This window comes from Amphibalanus amphitrite, unplaced genomic scaffold, assembly GCF_019059575.1.
Source record: "Amphibalanus amphitrite isolate SeventyFive unplaced genomic scaffold, NRLGWU_Aamphi_draft 000246F_arrow, whole genome shotgun sequence".
NCBI lineage: Eukaryota > Metazoa > Arthropoda > Thecostraca > Balanomorpha > Balanidae > Amphibalanus > Amphibalanus amphitrite.
In genome coordinates this window covers 529,232-544,998 of record NW_024881741.1, presented here as the reverse complement: position 1 = coordinate 544,998, position 15,767 = coordinate 529,232, and the positions used below count along the sequence as shown (strand labels likewise).

At 55.6% G+C, this 15,767-nt stretch overlaps 1 protein-coding gene across 6 annotated transcripts in view; it reads left to right on the top strand.

The window, feature by feature from the left end:
- LOC122386293 (rho GTPase-activating protein 23-like) overlaps positions 1–15,388 on the top strand; it is a 116,662-nt gene extending 101,274 nt beyond the window's left edge. For 5 of the 6 annotated variants that reach the window (XM_043375359.1, XM_043375360.1, XM_043375357.1 and 2 more), the window contains 10 exons: positions 448–609; positions 881–1,096; positions 1,578–1,731; positions 2,263–2,369; positions 3,020–3,267; positions 3,691–3,837; positions 4,249–4,379; positions 5,856–6,379; positions 6,695–6,970; positions 14,695–15,388. In XM_043375359.1, the coding sequence (XP_043231294.1) occupies positions 448–609; positions 881–1,096; positions 1,578–1,731; positions 2,263–2,369; positions 3,020–3,267; positions 3,691–3,837; positions 4,249–4,379; positions 5,856–6,379; positions 6,695–6,970; positions 14,695–15,063 (2,334 nt within the window). In that variant the 3' untranslated portion in view covers positions 15,064–15,388. Of the gene's footprint in view, positions 1–447; positions 610–880; positions 1,097–1,577; positions 1,732–2,262; positions 2,370–3,019; positions 3,268–3,690; positions 3,838–4,248; positions 4,380–4,853; positions 4,922–5,855; positions 6,380–6,694; positions 6,971–14,694 lie in introns of those variants that run through there. The other variant, XM_043375362.1, reaches the window with a different exon arrangement.
- The last annotated feature ends 379 nt before the right edge of the window (positions 15,389–15,767 follow it).

The window sequence follows — 15,767 nt, the reverse complement described above, 5'->3', positions numbered from 1 at the left end:
CCAAGAGTGAAACCTTTATCGCCCGAGTGACGTGGGGCCTGAGATGACATTAATGTGTGACTCCTGACTACAGAATAACATTACGTTGTACGATGAATCGTCGAGCGTCAGCGCCGAGGAAACTGAATAGCCTGCCGCCTATGAATGTTGTGGTCCTCAGATGGAATAGAACGTGGCATTGCAATATGATAACCAGTCTCATTGTACGGTGCCCTGACCTGAGCTGACCTCTGACCTCTGTTGACCTCATGGTGCGGTGGCCTGACCTGGTCTGACCTCTGACCTCTGTTGACCTCATGGTGTGGCTCCCTGACCTGGTCTGACCTCTGCTAACCCAGGCTGACCCGCGCTAGTCTCAGTGTGTGCTGACCTGACCTGAGCTGACCTCTGACCTCTGTTGACCTCATGGTGCGGTGCCCTGACCTGGTCTGACCTTTGTCAACCCAGGCTGACCCGCGCTGGACAGACGTCAACGTGATCTCGTCGCTGCTGAAGCTGTTCCTGCGCCAGCTACCCGACTCGCTGGTCACCAGCGAGCTCTACCCCAAGTTCATCGACACCAGCAAGATCGAGGACCCCGAGCGGCGGCGGCATCTCCTCAGGGAGCTGGTGAGTGGTGCGGTGCGCGCGGGCCGACCGGGGCCGCAGGACGGGCCGCGACTCGGCAGGGCGGGCGGACATATTGAGTTCGCCACGGTGGTGTGTGCTTCGAATGAGCGGCAGACTTAGCATTGAGCATTTAATAAAAAGTACTTAGAATGAGCATTTCGCTGCCCGTTAACCTGTGAGTTACTGTTGTCTTTCCTTGCCTCTTGCGGTTCAGCCACGACACCCGTTGACCGTTTCTGACCACCGGTCTGTGTGTCCGCCCTTCCGCCAGGTGAACCGGCTGCCCGACCACAACTACGAGACGCTCAAACACCTGCTGCGGCACCTGCGGCGCGTCACCGACCCGGCCAATAACAACAAGATGGACCTGAAGAACCTGGCCATCGTGTTCGGGCCGACGCTGGTGCGCTCGTCGGACGACAGCACGACGGCGCTGGTCACCGACATGTCGCAGCAGTGCGGCATCGTCAAGACGCTCATCAGTGAGGTCAGAGGCGGCGCGCGGGGACCGGGGGGAGGGAGGGAGGGGGCAGACCGGGAGGGGGAGGGGACCGGGGGAGGGAGGAGGGACTGGAGGGAGGAGGGGGCGCGGGGACCTGGAGGAGGGAGGGGACCGGGGGAGGGAGGGGGCGCGGGATTAGAGACTCGGCGGGACGAGAAGAAATGGACGGTAGAGTTGAATCATCTGAAATGGGGTGGTGTAAAATGTGGCTGCGTATTGAGTGTTAAATGTCAAATTGAGTATTTTTGTGACCGACTAGGAAGACTGTTATTAGATTGGGAGCGGGATGGTGTACTTAAAAGGCTTCTCTGTAATATTCGTAGCATGAGCACACGAGCGAAACAATGATAGCTTACAGGACACCCAGGCGTGTTCATTAGCGTGTTCCAAGTAGTGAGGCCGGTCAGCAGCTACTGTCGGGAGCGGTCGGGCCCGTGTGTGACCGTCCCGCCCCTCCCCCTACCAGCTGGACTACTACTTCCCGCCGGAGGAGGCGGACGAGACTGGCGACGACCAGCCGCCGCCGCTGCCGGAGAGCTCGCCGCCTCTGTCGGCCGAGATCCTGGACGGACCGGCGCGCCACGCGCCGCCCCTCTTCAGCACCGCGCATCGGCTCGACAGTGAGTGGCGAGCGGGGAGAGAGCAGTGGGAGGGTGCGGGGGGAGGAGTGGGGTAGAGGTGACGGGGATAGATGTTAGAGGCGTAGCTAGGTGTGATCGATAGGATGGACGAAGTCTGGTCGATAGTGTATAGTTACAGCATCAGCTACAATTGAATGTAGATTATTAGTTTTGTGTCTGGAGCAGAACGAGGAATTGGATTATCAGAGTGCGTGATATTTTTGGAAGCCGTGATTTTTTCCGTAAGCCCAATATCGTTCTTTCGATTGATGAGATTGACATGCGGTCGCGAAATAGACATATGAGGTCGTTTTATCTGCACATTGGATCGTCTGTTTATAGTAACATCCATTACAGTCTGAGCCTGTTAGTCTGCTCCCTGTGCTGATATTGTCTGGTTGCCGGCCGGTCCGTCCTTTTTTTCCGCGTCCCGGCGGTATTTTTGTCGGTAGCTGAGTCCCCCGACCGCGCGTGTCTGTCTGTGTGTGTGTGTGTGTGGGAGGGGGCTGAGCGGCCGGCCATGCTCCCCAGACGGCCACCACAAGGAGCTAGTGAGCAGTATCATATCGGCCGCCAGCCGGAAGGTGCAGCAGCAGGACAGCCGCTCGGAGCGCGACGAGACCGGCTCCGAGGTGTCGGTACGTACGGATGGGTCGCCCTGACCGGCGCTGAGGGACACACCGCGTCCCGAGAACTGACCGCGGGACACGGTACTGGTCAACACAGCTGGGCTCGGCCCTCCGCCGACCCCACACGTACCGCGCCACATAACTCTGTCACGACCAGCAGCAGTTGATCGACATTTTTGTGTCAGATTTTATGCATCTTTCCTTACATTAGTAGTGATTCGCGTGCATACGCTAGTCAGCAACAACTTGATCATAGGTGGAGAATTGTGGTCAGGCGGGGGTGCTCGGGCGCAGCAAATCCGCCGCCGCCTAGCGGTGACCTTGACCTCCGCCGCCTGCCGCGGCTCCAAAGCCAAGCCGGCGTGGAATTGGGAGAGCTCGAGCACCCCCAGTCCAGCACAATTCTCCACCCGTGAACTTGATCCTGTGTGCCTTGCCTCGCCTATCCTCCGATAGCCCTAATGAAGCCCCGTTTAGGACGGCGCCGACATTCGTGCTGTCCACAGCAGCTGTCAGTGACATGTTTGTATCATCTAACGGATAAGAGCATTCATATTTCATGGTGGACTGGAGTGTGGAGTGTGAGATTTCGTGAGTGCTGACTGTGTGTCATTGCGTTTGATGAGTTCGGAGCGTGACGGTCGTCCTCGTGCGCGCAGGCGGCGCCGTCCCTCGTCGGGCGACCCTCCGAGTGCAACAACAACCAGCTAAAGCCGGCACCTTCGTCCTTGTACGGAGCTGGCGCAGCTGAGACCGCCCCCGCCGCCGCCGCCGCCGGCGGGCCCGCCCACCGCGTGCACGTCATTCCCATACGGCTGGTGGAGGAGGCGCCCGCCGCCGCCGCCGCCCCCGCCCCGGCGGCAGCGGTACCCGGCTCTGCGCTGAGCGCCGCCCGTCAGCGACTCAGGTGAGGGCGGCCGACACGGGCTGACACGAACGGACACTGACACTGGGACGGGCTGACACTGACACTGAGGTGGTCGGGCACGGCTCTGACACTGACAAAAACTCTGACATAGATCTGAGACTGCAGCGGTCCGCGTCGCGGGTATGGGCTCATGGTATACCATATCATGGTATGGTATGGGCGGGTATGGGACAGTCACGGGGCGGATCCGTGAAAAAGTTATCGATTTGATAATTTGTAAGGTTTTGAGTGCGTGATGATTAGTACACTTTTCTGCCCATTGTTTCTTGCTTTGAGTGTGCATCGAGGCGCGGTTGCATACGACCCCCCTCCAGTCGCGCCACCACACCATCTCCCGCCGCGCCGGTCGCCGCTCGTCCCCTCCCGCGCCGCTGACTGACCCGCCTGTCCCGCCGCGGTCAGCTCGGAGTCGGCGTCGGCGCCGTCTCTGCCGGTGACCGAACCCGCCGTCCAGGACGACACGGCCATTCGCAGCTACGCCGGCCTCTCGGAGACCACACAGGAGCGGATACGACGGTTCGAGGAGGAGACGCGAGCCATGCTGCAGAGGTGAGCGACGCGTGCCGCCGCCGCCGGCTGGGCGCGCGCGGGGGTGCAGGCTGACTGGAAGGGAGGGCAGAGAAGGGAATGGTAGACAGAGGAATGATACGGATAGAGGGAGGAGGGCGAGCGGTCGATGGGTCGCTGCAGACTGGAGCGTTAGAGTGGTGCCGAGAGCTGGTGATATTTGTTTCGGTGGTATTCGTAGTTCTCATGAAATTCACTACGTGGCGTTTTCTTGTATGATTTAAGCCAATTGATTGACACAACTATGGCTTTCAACTCTGATAATTCGTCATTGTCTAGCTGACTGAAGTGTCCGTTCTAACGTATATTTTGTGTGACATCCCCGGATCCGAGTCAAGCACTGTGGAACATGAGCGGTGACCTGACCTGAGCTGACCGTGTCCCTGTGTGCAGGGACAAGCTGCGGGAGCGTGAGGCGCGCGACCTGGACCTGCAGCGGCAGCGGATAGAGCGCGAGTGGGCGCGCGCAAAACAGGACCTGGAGCACCCGGACTTCCTCGACGAGCTGGCCGACAACCCGGCAGGTAGGAGCGCTCAGGGGGACGAACGGAGGGGACGGGTGGGGGCTGCAGCTCACCGGGCAGGGCGCCGCGCTGGGCAGTGGTCGCACTCGGTCAGCTAACAGCTTCAGGCCGTCAGGTGGAGGTGCCGTACGCCTGATTTTGGTTGTGGATACTACTTTATTGGCGGGTCGCAAGATGTGTGTCATGTTTTACAGGGTGCTGAGTTGTTCAGTAATATTTGTAGATGAAACTTGAGAATGTCTCTTCCAAGTGCCAGTCTCGTTTATTTGACAGTCGATATTTGTCTTACCAGCTACAAACGAAACCTCAACAATAACCAACATCACCATGCTTACAATACAATTACTCAAACGCGCGAATCTGAATCATCCAATCTTCTCCGGCTTTGTCACTTTTGTCTTCTGTCGCCGTTTGGGCGCAGTCGTCGCTCTGCCGCTGGCTCGCTCCTAGCCTGTCCCCCTCTGTGCCCCGTAGGCGTTTGGTATCCCTTTAGCGGATAGCGGCGGCTGCCGCGCGCCGTCGGTTGCGCTGTCTGCGCCCAGGTGACGTCATCTCGCAGGATGTGCGCATGTGCACTGTGTCGTGTGTGTGCCCCCTCCCTCTCAATGGCGTGCGCTCTGTAGGGGAGCAGCGTGCCGGGTCCTGGGGGCTAACGTCGTGCCACGGCGGAACACAGCGCCGCGTCCCTCTCGTGTGACCCGTCGGGTTTTCGGGGCGTGTTTTTTGTAACCGTCTGTCCGGGAGTGGTTTGTTTACTAACGCTTACACGTCTTAGCGGTGCCCGCGTGCTTCCGTGGTGTCTGAAATGCACACGGACCTTAATGTAGTGGTTCACTATTGCCAGTACATTCAATAAGCTAACGGTGTGACATTGACTAACAAGTTTTTCGTGGGTGACGTATTGTGCATTATGTACTTTTCTTGACATTGTTATGCATTATTTATCAGCTCTAGTGGTGTTTTAATAGCTCAGTACGTACTAACTAGCCACACTTGCTGTCTTTTCCAAGAAATACCAGTACCAGTATTCGTCCGAGTGAAGCAGTCCTAAGTATCCCCTCGCGAGTTAAGACAGCGTCTTAGCTACTGTCGGCTAAATGTCAACTGCTCAAGTGTTGTCCATAAACCGTATTCGGCTGCACGACAGCGTAAATTATTCGTATAAAGCACCGCTCGACCCAGAATAGTGACAGCTTGGCCCAGTTTTCTTTCAAACCTAGCTTTTTGACCGGGGGTTTATTCTTACAACGTCAGATTAGATTCGTAGCGCCACACGGACGATATTTTTGCGTGTCTGAACATCAGGCTCCGCAGTGGACCTGGTATCGGCCGCGGCGGCTGGCGGCCTCTGAGTAGTACCACCGGCTGCCCGCTCTGTGTGTGTGGCGCAGAGGCCTCTGACCGTCCCCGGCCCACTGCCCGGTCTCCGCCGGTGTGTGCTCCGTCCCCCCGCTGACCGGAGCGTGCCGTTCGCAGTGGTGGCGCGGCGGATTGCCGAGCTGTCCACCAAGCTGCCGGGCCTGACTCCGTCTGCGGCCATCACGGCTGCCGCCGCCGCCGCCGACTCTGCCGACCGGGACGAGCGGCTGTCTCTGGCCTCCGAGAGCGCCGAGCGGCGGCCGCCGTCCGCCTGGGACACGGTCAGCTCCGGCTACTCGACCATGTCGTCGGCCGGCACGGGGCCGCGGCCGAGCCGGGCGCGCGCCGACTCTCTGCCGCTGCGGCCCGCCGCGCCGCCGGCCGCCCCGCCGGCGCCGCCTGCCTCCGCCGAGAGCGGCGCGGCGCCCCGCGAGCCGCGGCGCGCCTCCGAGTCGGGCGAGCGGTCCCGGTGGCTGGCGGCCAGCGGCCGGCTGTACCGGTCACCGCGGCCGGCGCGGCGGCGCGGCTCGGCGGAGGACCTGACCGCCTCGCAGACCAGGAAGGTGGAGCTGAAGCGCTCCGAGATGGCCCTGAAGGCGCGGCCGGCGGCGCACCGCGGCGGCTCCACGTCCAGAGACGAGGTGAGGAGCGGCGCGCGCAGCCGTCTGCGGGCGGGGCTGTTTGGGGAGGGTAGGATATGACAGAGCGTCAGGGAAAACGCTAAACGCTTGGATTGTTGTAGTTGATAACGGTTTCAGTCGCTGCAGAAAACCAGTTTCCAGTTACTGACAGACATTGAAATGCGGATGATCAACCTTAGAAACGCAACTGTGTCTAAATGTAAGACGGTCGGCTCGCCGATGTCATTTCGTTCTATACGCCGGGCCTGTGGAGCCGTTCTGGTCTCGTAGTGTGGGTAGCCCGTTTCTAACGGCGCCGCTTGCCGCTGCCCGCAGAGCTCCTCGGCTGACGAGAGTGCCGCCGTGTCCCCGGCGCCTGTCGTCTCGGCCGGCCCGCCGCCACCGACGCCGGCGGCCGACGCGGCCGACGCCGACCCGCTGGCCGCCCACGAGAGCTGCGACATGGTGGCCTCGCTGGTGCAGACGCTCGACCAGAAGCTGCAGGCGCTCGGCGGCCGGACGGCGCCCAGTGAACAGCGCGCGGCGCGCAGCAATGATATGTACCGCGACCCGAGCCTGCACCGCAGCTACAGCGCTAGCAGCCAGCTCCAGGTCAGCCGACACACAGACACAGACACACAGACACACAGACACAGACACACAGACACCGCGACCCGAGCCTGCACCGCAGCTACAGCGCCAGCAGCCAGCTCCAGGTTAGCCAACACAGACACACAGACATACACAGAGACACAGACATAGACACAGACACACGGACACAGACACAGAGACACAGTCACCGCGACCCGAGCCTGCACCGCAGCTACAGCGCCAGCAGTCAGCTCCAGGTCAGCCGACACAGACACACAGACACAGACACAGACACAGACATACAGACACAGACACACACAGAGACACAGACTCAGACACAACAGACACACAGACACCGCGACCCGAGCCTGCACCGCAGCTACAGCGCCAGCAGCCAGCTCCAGGTCAGCACACAGACACACAGACAGGGGCACATACAGACACAGACACACAGACACAGACACAGACACACAGACACAGACACAGACACACAGACACAGACACACAGACACAGACACACAGACACAGACACACAGACACAGACACACAGACACCGCGACCCGAGCCTGCACCGCAGCTGCAGCGCCAGCAGCCAGCTCCAGGTCAGCAGACACACACAGACACAGACACAGACACAGACACACAGACACAGACACACACACGGTGACCCGAGCCTGCACCGCATCTACAGCGGGGTTCCGGACAAAAAGTCAAATGATAAAAGGTAAAAGGATGATTAGTCAACAGACATTACGTCAAAAGCACGAAGTCAAAAATCTTAAAAGTCAACAGGTAAAAGGTCAACAAAGAGGAAAGTCAAAAGTCAAAAAGTCAAAAAGGATAAAACGTCAAAAGATAAAAAGTGAAATTGCCAAAAAGTCAATGAACAAAAAGCCAACTAGCATAGAAGTCAAAAGACAAAAAGTCAAATGGACATAAGGTCAAAAGACAAAAAGTAAAAACGGCAAAAAGTCAAATTGCCAAAAAGTAAAAAGAACAAAAGTCGAAAGACAAAAAGTGAACAGGACATAAAGTCAAAATCCAAAAAACCAAAAGGACAGAAAGTCATAAGGACAAAAAGTCAAAAAACAACAAGTCAACCGGGCATGAAGTCAAAATAAAAAGTCAAAAGTTCAAAAAGTCAAAAAGACATATAGTCAAAGTCCAAAAAGTCAAAAGGACAAAAAATCAAAGGGACAAAAAGTCAAAAGGACAAAAAGTGAAGAGGACAAAGGTCAAAAGACGAAAAGTCAACAGAACATAAAGTCAAATTACGAAAAAATCCAAAGGACAAAAAGCCAAAATCCAAAAACTCAAAAGGACAAGTCAAAGAGACAAAGTCAATGACACCTGGATCATCAGTCATTACATACATGAGATAACATTTACAAACAGCTGTACACAATTAAGCAGGATGCTGCACAATATAACCTGCATCATTGGACATTGAAGCGAGACTGCCTCCATTGCACGACTGATGGGGATTCCCATGGCCCGCAACCGCGACTCAGCTGGTCACACGGGCATGCTTGGCTGAAATCTGACACACATCCGTTGACACGTGCTAGGTGCGAGCTCGCTCGCATCGTAAGGTTGTCATGAGGCAGCGTTACATGATCCTTCGAGACAACTGACTGTCCCAGGCGCAGTTTACTGGAATTATTTCAACAAATATAGTAGCCCGGAATGTTATCGATACGAAAAGTTTCGCTTGTTCAAATTTCCTATATTGTGTAGGGAGACGTTTCTCATCAATTGATTCCGTCACGGGTTCTATTAGCGATTTCACACTTTTATTATAGTTCAAGCGTATTGTATGGTACAATTGGCACAATAGTAAAGCGCGTCGTTTCTTTTAACCCTATTCCTGGCGGGCTCCGCCGGGACAAGAAACTGGCGGGGGGGGCCGATTCGGCCCCCCCCCCTGAGATCTCGAGAACGAAGCAAGATAGCGACAAGCGGTAAACGGCATCGGATACGCACGGCCAAGATCTACAATTTTTATTAAGGTCATTTTCAGGTCAGGTCAAAGATGACGTCACAGGGGTCGAAAAAGTCAAAATGGCGACGCTAGATATGGAGAGTTTTTCTCGAATAACTTTCGAATTAGTCAAGATAGGAACAAACTAAGGGCATCATCGTGATCCTCTCGTCAATCCGCATCGAATGATATATATGTTGACCTCGAAAGGTCAAGGTCAAAGGTTGACCTCAGGTCACGTGACCTCGAGGTCATCATGTATATCATTCGATGCGTCTTGACGAGCTGAACACAATGAGACCATCCACGCGTCTGTATCTTGTTCCTGTACGGAGTTATTGGCCAAAAACCTTTGGTGACCTTTGATGACGTCACATGACCTCACAGCTGCCCAACAGCAAAATAGACCTCAAGGTAGTGAAGGTTGATCGTATATGAAGTCATATATGGTATATGGGGCCATTCCGACCCGTTTTAGTGGTAAAAACAGGGAGTTGATTTTTCCCCCATTGACTTATAATGGGGAGGTCGCGAAATTGACCTGACCTTAGGTCACCGATATCAAAATTCCGAGATATACAAATTGCACATACTGGTACCCTAACTAAACCCTGAAGAGAAGAAATTGATCGGTCAAAAACTCTAGCTCTGGCGTGATTGCAAACTTTTCTGAGGTAGGGTCACCAAACCGCCTCTGGTGACCTGACCTGAGGTCAGATCAACTCAAAATTTTCAGACATGTTGCGTAGAAGCCTTTTAGGAAAAGTCAGAAAATTTGAGCTTCCTAGCTCAACGCGTTTGGGAGAAATAACCAAAAAACCTCAGGGGGGGGGGCTCCTGAGGCCCCCCCCCGCCAGGAATAGGGTTAAATCACCGTTCCATGCTTCTATCCTCAGGATACGGAAATCCTTCTCCACGCCGCAAACCCCTCCGGGTTGGACAGGCAACTTTATCTCATGCGGGCTGCTGGAGCGGCACCGCTGCTCCCGAGGGAGCGCACCCCGTAGCCGGGTGCAGTGAGTACCTTGGGGCTGATCGGCCTGTCCTTCGGGATGGGCTCAGCCCCGGTGACTCACTAGGATGCCTGCCCAGACCAATGTCTCCCCCTAATTCCTATCATCCTTCCGGCTCTGAAATGGTCTAATTGGACCGAAAGGGCCTAACCCAACCATTAACCAAACAAAACAAATTTCTTTTAAATAGGTGGAAGTTGGAACGAGAGGCAATGGTGTAATTGTCGGATTGTCCTGCCTTGAAAGGAACGCTCATATCAGCATCAACAGACAACAACCTGTTAATATTCACGGACTGCATACAATTAAGGTGACCAATTTTCATCGAAAGGTACGGACTGCATACAATTAAGGTGACCAATTTTCATCGAAATGTATAGGTCAATTAAGTTATCGAGATGCGATTGCTAAAAACACAATTTTTTAGGACCTCGGAGCTGTGACGTCCAAAGAGATGTGACAAGTATAGCGCATTGTGGCCACCAGTTACTGTCCCTCTCCTTCATCTTCGCCTCCGCCCTACGTCTCCTTATCGGAACTGCCCCCCCCCCCCCCCGCCACCAGCAGGCACAGTACGCCAACTTTATATAGATAAGTTCACATTCCCAATATACTTTTTAAAGCAAAGTAAAAATAGGTAGGAGCGTTCTTATCGGTAGTGTCGGGGCACGCACGGGGACGCGCCGAGACTCTCTATGCGGTGCAGCCGGCGCCCAGCGGGCGGCGGCCGGGGATCAGGTGGCCCGGCGCGGGTCAGTCGCCGACCGGAGACGCGGGCTGCGGCGTACTTGTACCGACTTAGTTAACGACTGCTGTTGAAGACTACTTTTTGCTGTTGACTACATTTTGCGCATCAACTTTTCGCGCACCTATAAACTATTTGCTTGTTGACTTTTTGTGTGTTGACTTTTAGCGTGTTGACTTTTAAGCATGTTGACTTTTAGCGTGTTGACTTTTAGCATGCTGACCTTTCGCGTGTTGACTTTTAGCGTGTTGACTTTTAGCGTGTTGACTTTTAGGCGTGTTGACTTTTAGCGTCTTGACTTTTTGCGTGTTGACTTTATGCGTGTTGACTTTTAGCGTGTTGACTTTTAGGGCGTTGACTTTTTGACATGTCGGCTTTTTGTCTCTTTGACATTATGTCTTTTGACTTCTTGCGTGTTGACTTTTAGCTTGTTGACTTCTGGCGTGTTGACTTTTTGGCAGGTTGACTTTTTGTTCATTTGACATTTTGTCCTTTGACTTCTTGCGATGTTGACTTTCTGTCTGTTGACTTAATGTCCTTTGACTTTTTATCCGTTTACTTTTAACGTTTTGACTTTTCATCCGGGAATCCTACAGCGCCAGCAGCCAGCTCCAGGTCAGCACACTGACACACAGACAGGGGCACATACAGGCACAGACACAGACACACAGACTCAGACACACAGGCACACAGACACAGACACAGACACAGACACAGACACACAGACTCAGGCACACAGACACAGACACAGACACAGACACAGACACACAGACACAGACACACAGACACACAGACACATAGACACACAGACACAGACACACAGGCACACAGACACAGACACACAGACACAGACACACAGACACAGACACACAGACACACAGACACAGACACACAGACACACAGACACAGACACACAGACACAGACACACAGACACACAGACACACAGACACACAGACTCAGACACACAGGCACACAGACACAGACACACAGACACACAGACACAGACACACAGACACAGACACACAGACACAACACAGACACACAGAGACACAGACACACAGACACAGACACACAGACACAGACATACAGACACACAGACACACAGACACAGACACAGACACAGACACACAGACACAGACACACAGACACAGACACACAGACACAGACACACAGACACAGACACACAGACACAGACACACAGACACAGACACACACACGGTGACCCGAGCCTGCACCGCAGCTACAGCGCCAGCAGCCAGCTCCAGGTCAGCACACTGACACACAGACAGACAGACACACAGACCCAGACACAGACATACAGACACAGACACACACAGAGACACAGACACAGACACACAGACACCGCGACCCGAGCCTGCACCGCAGCTACAGCGCCAGCAGCCAGCTCCAGGTCAGCAGACACACAGACAGACAGACACACAGACCCAGACACAGACATACAGACACAGACACAGACACACAGACACCGCGACCCGAGCCTGCACCGCAGCTACAGCGCCAGCAGCCAGCTCCAGGTCAGCAGACACACACAGATAGACTGGGGCAAATACAGACACAGACACAGACACACAGGCACAGACACACAGACACCGCGACCCGAGCCTGCACCGCAGCTACAGCGCCAGCAGCCAGCTCCAGGTCAGCACACAGACACACAGACACAGATACACAGACACACAGACACACAGACACAGACACAGACATACAGACACACAGACACAGACACACAGACACAGACACACAGACACAGACACACAGACACACAGTTACCGCGACCCGAGCCTGCACCGCAGCTACAGCGCCAGCAGCCAGCTCCAGGTCAGCAGACACACACAGATAGACAGACACAGACACACAGACACACAGACACAGACACAGACACACAGACACCGCGACCCGAGCCTGCACCGCAGCTACAGCGCCAGCAGCCAGCTCCAGGTTAGCCAACACAGACAGACACACATAGACACCAACGCACACGGACTGGGCGCAAAATGACCTCAGTAGTCGGCGCGCCCTAAAGCCCCAATAAACAAATAACGGACAGAAGCACGCACACACGGGACACATACAGACAAATATACACACCTAGCCAACCGAGCCGACAGACACACGGGGTCAGACAGCCCGACGAACACATACGGAGAGACCTGGGGCGGGCAGAGAACGGGCGCTGCGCGTAATACTGGCGGTCGGAAGTCGATTGACAGTGGAAACGAAAGTAGCTGTCACCTCGGATCATAGACCCGGGAACAGGGGGGGCAGCGGGGGCGCTTGCCCCCCCAACTTGAGAGCCGAGGGGGCGGCGCCCCCTCAACATTGATGCAGCGAGAAAGGATCTTTCCTCCCTTTTTCGAACTTCATTCCTTCTTGTTTCCTTTATACAACTAAACATCAACACACGGCATTTTACCTTGCCATCTGAATGGTTTCTGCTGATACAGTATCGATTTGACAACATGCTATTGTCATCCCGCTTTGGTTTGGGCCTGACCTTGGCCATAAGTTTGGCAGTCCAGATTTTATACTGGACCATTTTGAGTCAACTTTGAGAAATACGTAAAGCACAACGGTGGTAAAATCGTTGCTATAGGCGCTATAGGTATATCACAGTTAACCCGCTCCGGGTGTGAGGGATGGGTGTGGGGCAATGCCGTGCACTGACGTGGCGCCCTTGGAGGGCCGGTATGGGATTAAAGCACAGCGACACTAAGGACTTATGTGGTGCCTTCAGTTACCGGTAGCACCCTCAGAATCACCAGCGTAGGGCCCTCAGAGCCGCCGGTAAGGGGCCTTTAGAGGCACTGGTGTGGGGCCGCGCATGCAGGTGCCGGTGTGGGCGCTCAGAGGTGCTAGTGTGATTCCCTCAGAGGCGCCGGTGAGGGTCCTTACAGGCGTTGCTGTGGGCCCTCATAGACGCTGCTGTGGAGCCGTTACAGACGGGTGTGGGGCCCTTAGAGGCGAGCTGCTGACGCGAACCCTCTATAAGCCGGCAGGAGGTCTCAGTGACCGGCAAGTGGCCCTTAGGCCGGCAGAAAAAGTAATGTGGGGTCCTTAGAGACCGGAATGGTACCTACTGTCAGACGCCGGTGGGGCCCTCAGAGACCAGAGTCACCGGTGTGGGGCCCTCAAAAGTCACCAGTGGGTGGCCTTTAGATGCACAGGTGCTGGTTGGGTCCTCAGGGTCGCCGATATTGGGCTTTAATAGGCACTGGCCACTGGTGTAGGCACTCAGAGTTGGGGTGTGAAACCTTCAGAGACACCGGTGTGGGCCCTCATAGGCGCCAATGAGGGCCCCCACAGTTGCCGTTATGGCGCCCTCAGAAAAATAAGTGTGGGACCATCACAGGCGGGAAATGCCCCTAGAACTGGCCCCTCATAGGCCGGTAAGAACTCTCAGAGGCCTGTAACGGGCCTTTGGAGACCACCGAGGGGCCCTTAAAGGCCGCAAGAGGCCCTCAGAAGCCGGTGTGGGGCCCTTATGGAGATCTTAGTGTGGCTATTTAGGGCCCATGAAGTGCTCTAACGAGCCCAATGGGGCCATTCTGAGTCGAAATATGGCCATCGTTAACCCTCAGCAGTCAAATGGCGCCGCAGGGCCTCTCGGACCCGAGGGTCCCTTTGAACCCGGTGTGTGTGTGTGTGTGGGGGGGGGGGGGGGTACGTGTCCCCTTAGACCTCTAGCAACGCCACTGTTTCATATGCATCTGTCAGGTATTTTTGGCTCGCCCCCCCAACTTGAAAATCGTTCCCGGGCCCCTGCCTCGGATATCCTAGTTCTTGGCTTATACCATTACGAGTATGTATATTTAGGTGCATTCTTGTATGGCTTTGTCAAGTTGAAACACTATGCTTCCTGTGCTAGTGCCTGCGGGTGGTTTGTGTCTGTCGTCCACTTCGTCGGGTCATCCCAGCCCTCTCTCCCTCTGCCCGCGCTCCCTGCCGGTTTGTCTGACCGCTCTCTCCCTCTCCGTTCACCCGCAGATGATGAACGGTTCGGCTGGCGGCGAGCGGTCGGCGCCGGCCGCACCCACTGTCCGCTCCGCGCCTCGCCCGGCGCCCGCCGAGCTCACCAAGAAGACCATGAAGCGCTCCATCCGCCAGCTATGCGACCAGTTCGAGCAGCGCGAGACGCCGCGCTCTGCGCGCGCCGCTCCCGGCTCGCCGCGCGCGCTCAAGCGCCGCCACACGGTCGGCGGCTCCAAGGACATTGACAAGGTGGTGCGTCTGGTGCTGGCGGCCAGCCGCGCCGGTCCGCCGGGTCCGCCCCGGCCGGCCGTGCGGCCCGCCTCCTGTCTGGTGGAGCTCGACCTGCTGCCGCTGCAGCCGGTGCCGCTCGAGTCGCGCGTTTGAACGGCGCCCGCCCGCCGCGCGGCGCCCAGTCGCTCATTAAGCATATCACAAACATACACACACATACACACGCTATGGGGCCGGGTCGGTACGTGATAGCCCGCGGCGCCGGCCGGGCCGGGCCGGGCCGGGGCGCGGCGCCGTGCCCAGTGTCAGTCAGTCTTTCGTTACGTGTATGCCGTGTCTGTGGGGTAAATAATTGGTATGGAGCGGCGCGTCGCCGTCCCGGGCATCGGCCCACATCATCTCATCATGCTAGGTTTTGTACATTGCTAGTGTTAATCGTCCGTCAAATAAAGGATTTTATACAGAAGGTGCAAAAAAATGCGTTTGTGGTGGGGTTTCGGGTTGAAGAACGGTTGTTCGAGTGCCTTTATTTCATGGTATATTTTCGATGGTAGTCTGTCGAATAACATAGCTCACAGGAGTTGGGATGAACGCCAACGCATTGTATCTACGAGCGCGTTTTTGAAAAGTGAATATGTGCGTTACCTAGTTCAGGGCTCGCAATGTCTTTCTTCGTTGTTAAAGCTGAAGCTGACTGCCTTTTCGTCAGTCGCTAAATGCCAAACGCCTTGCTGACAAAAAAGTTTGCAACTGCGTAGTGTTATTTCTGATTAGCTCATCTGATATTGATTCGTTGCTTTCGCCGAGGATGAACACTGTCGTTCTCAGGCGATGTATGTAACTTACGTGGAGTTCTC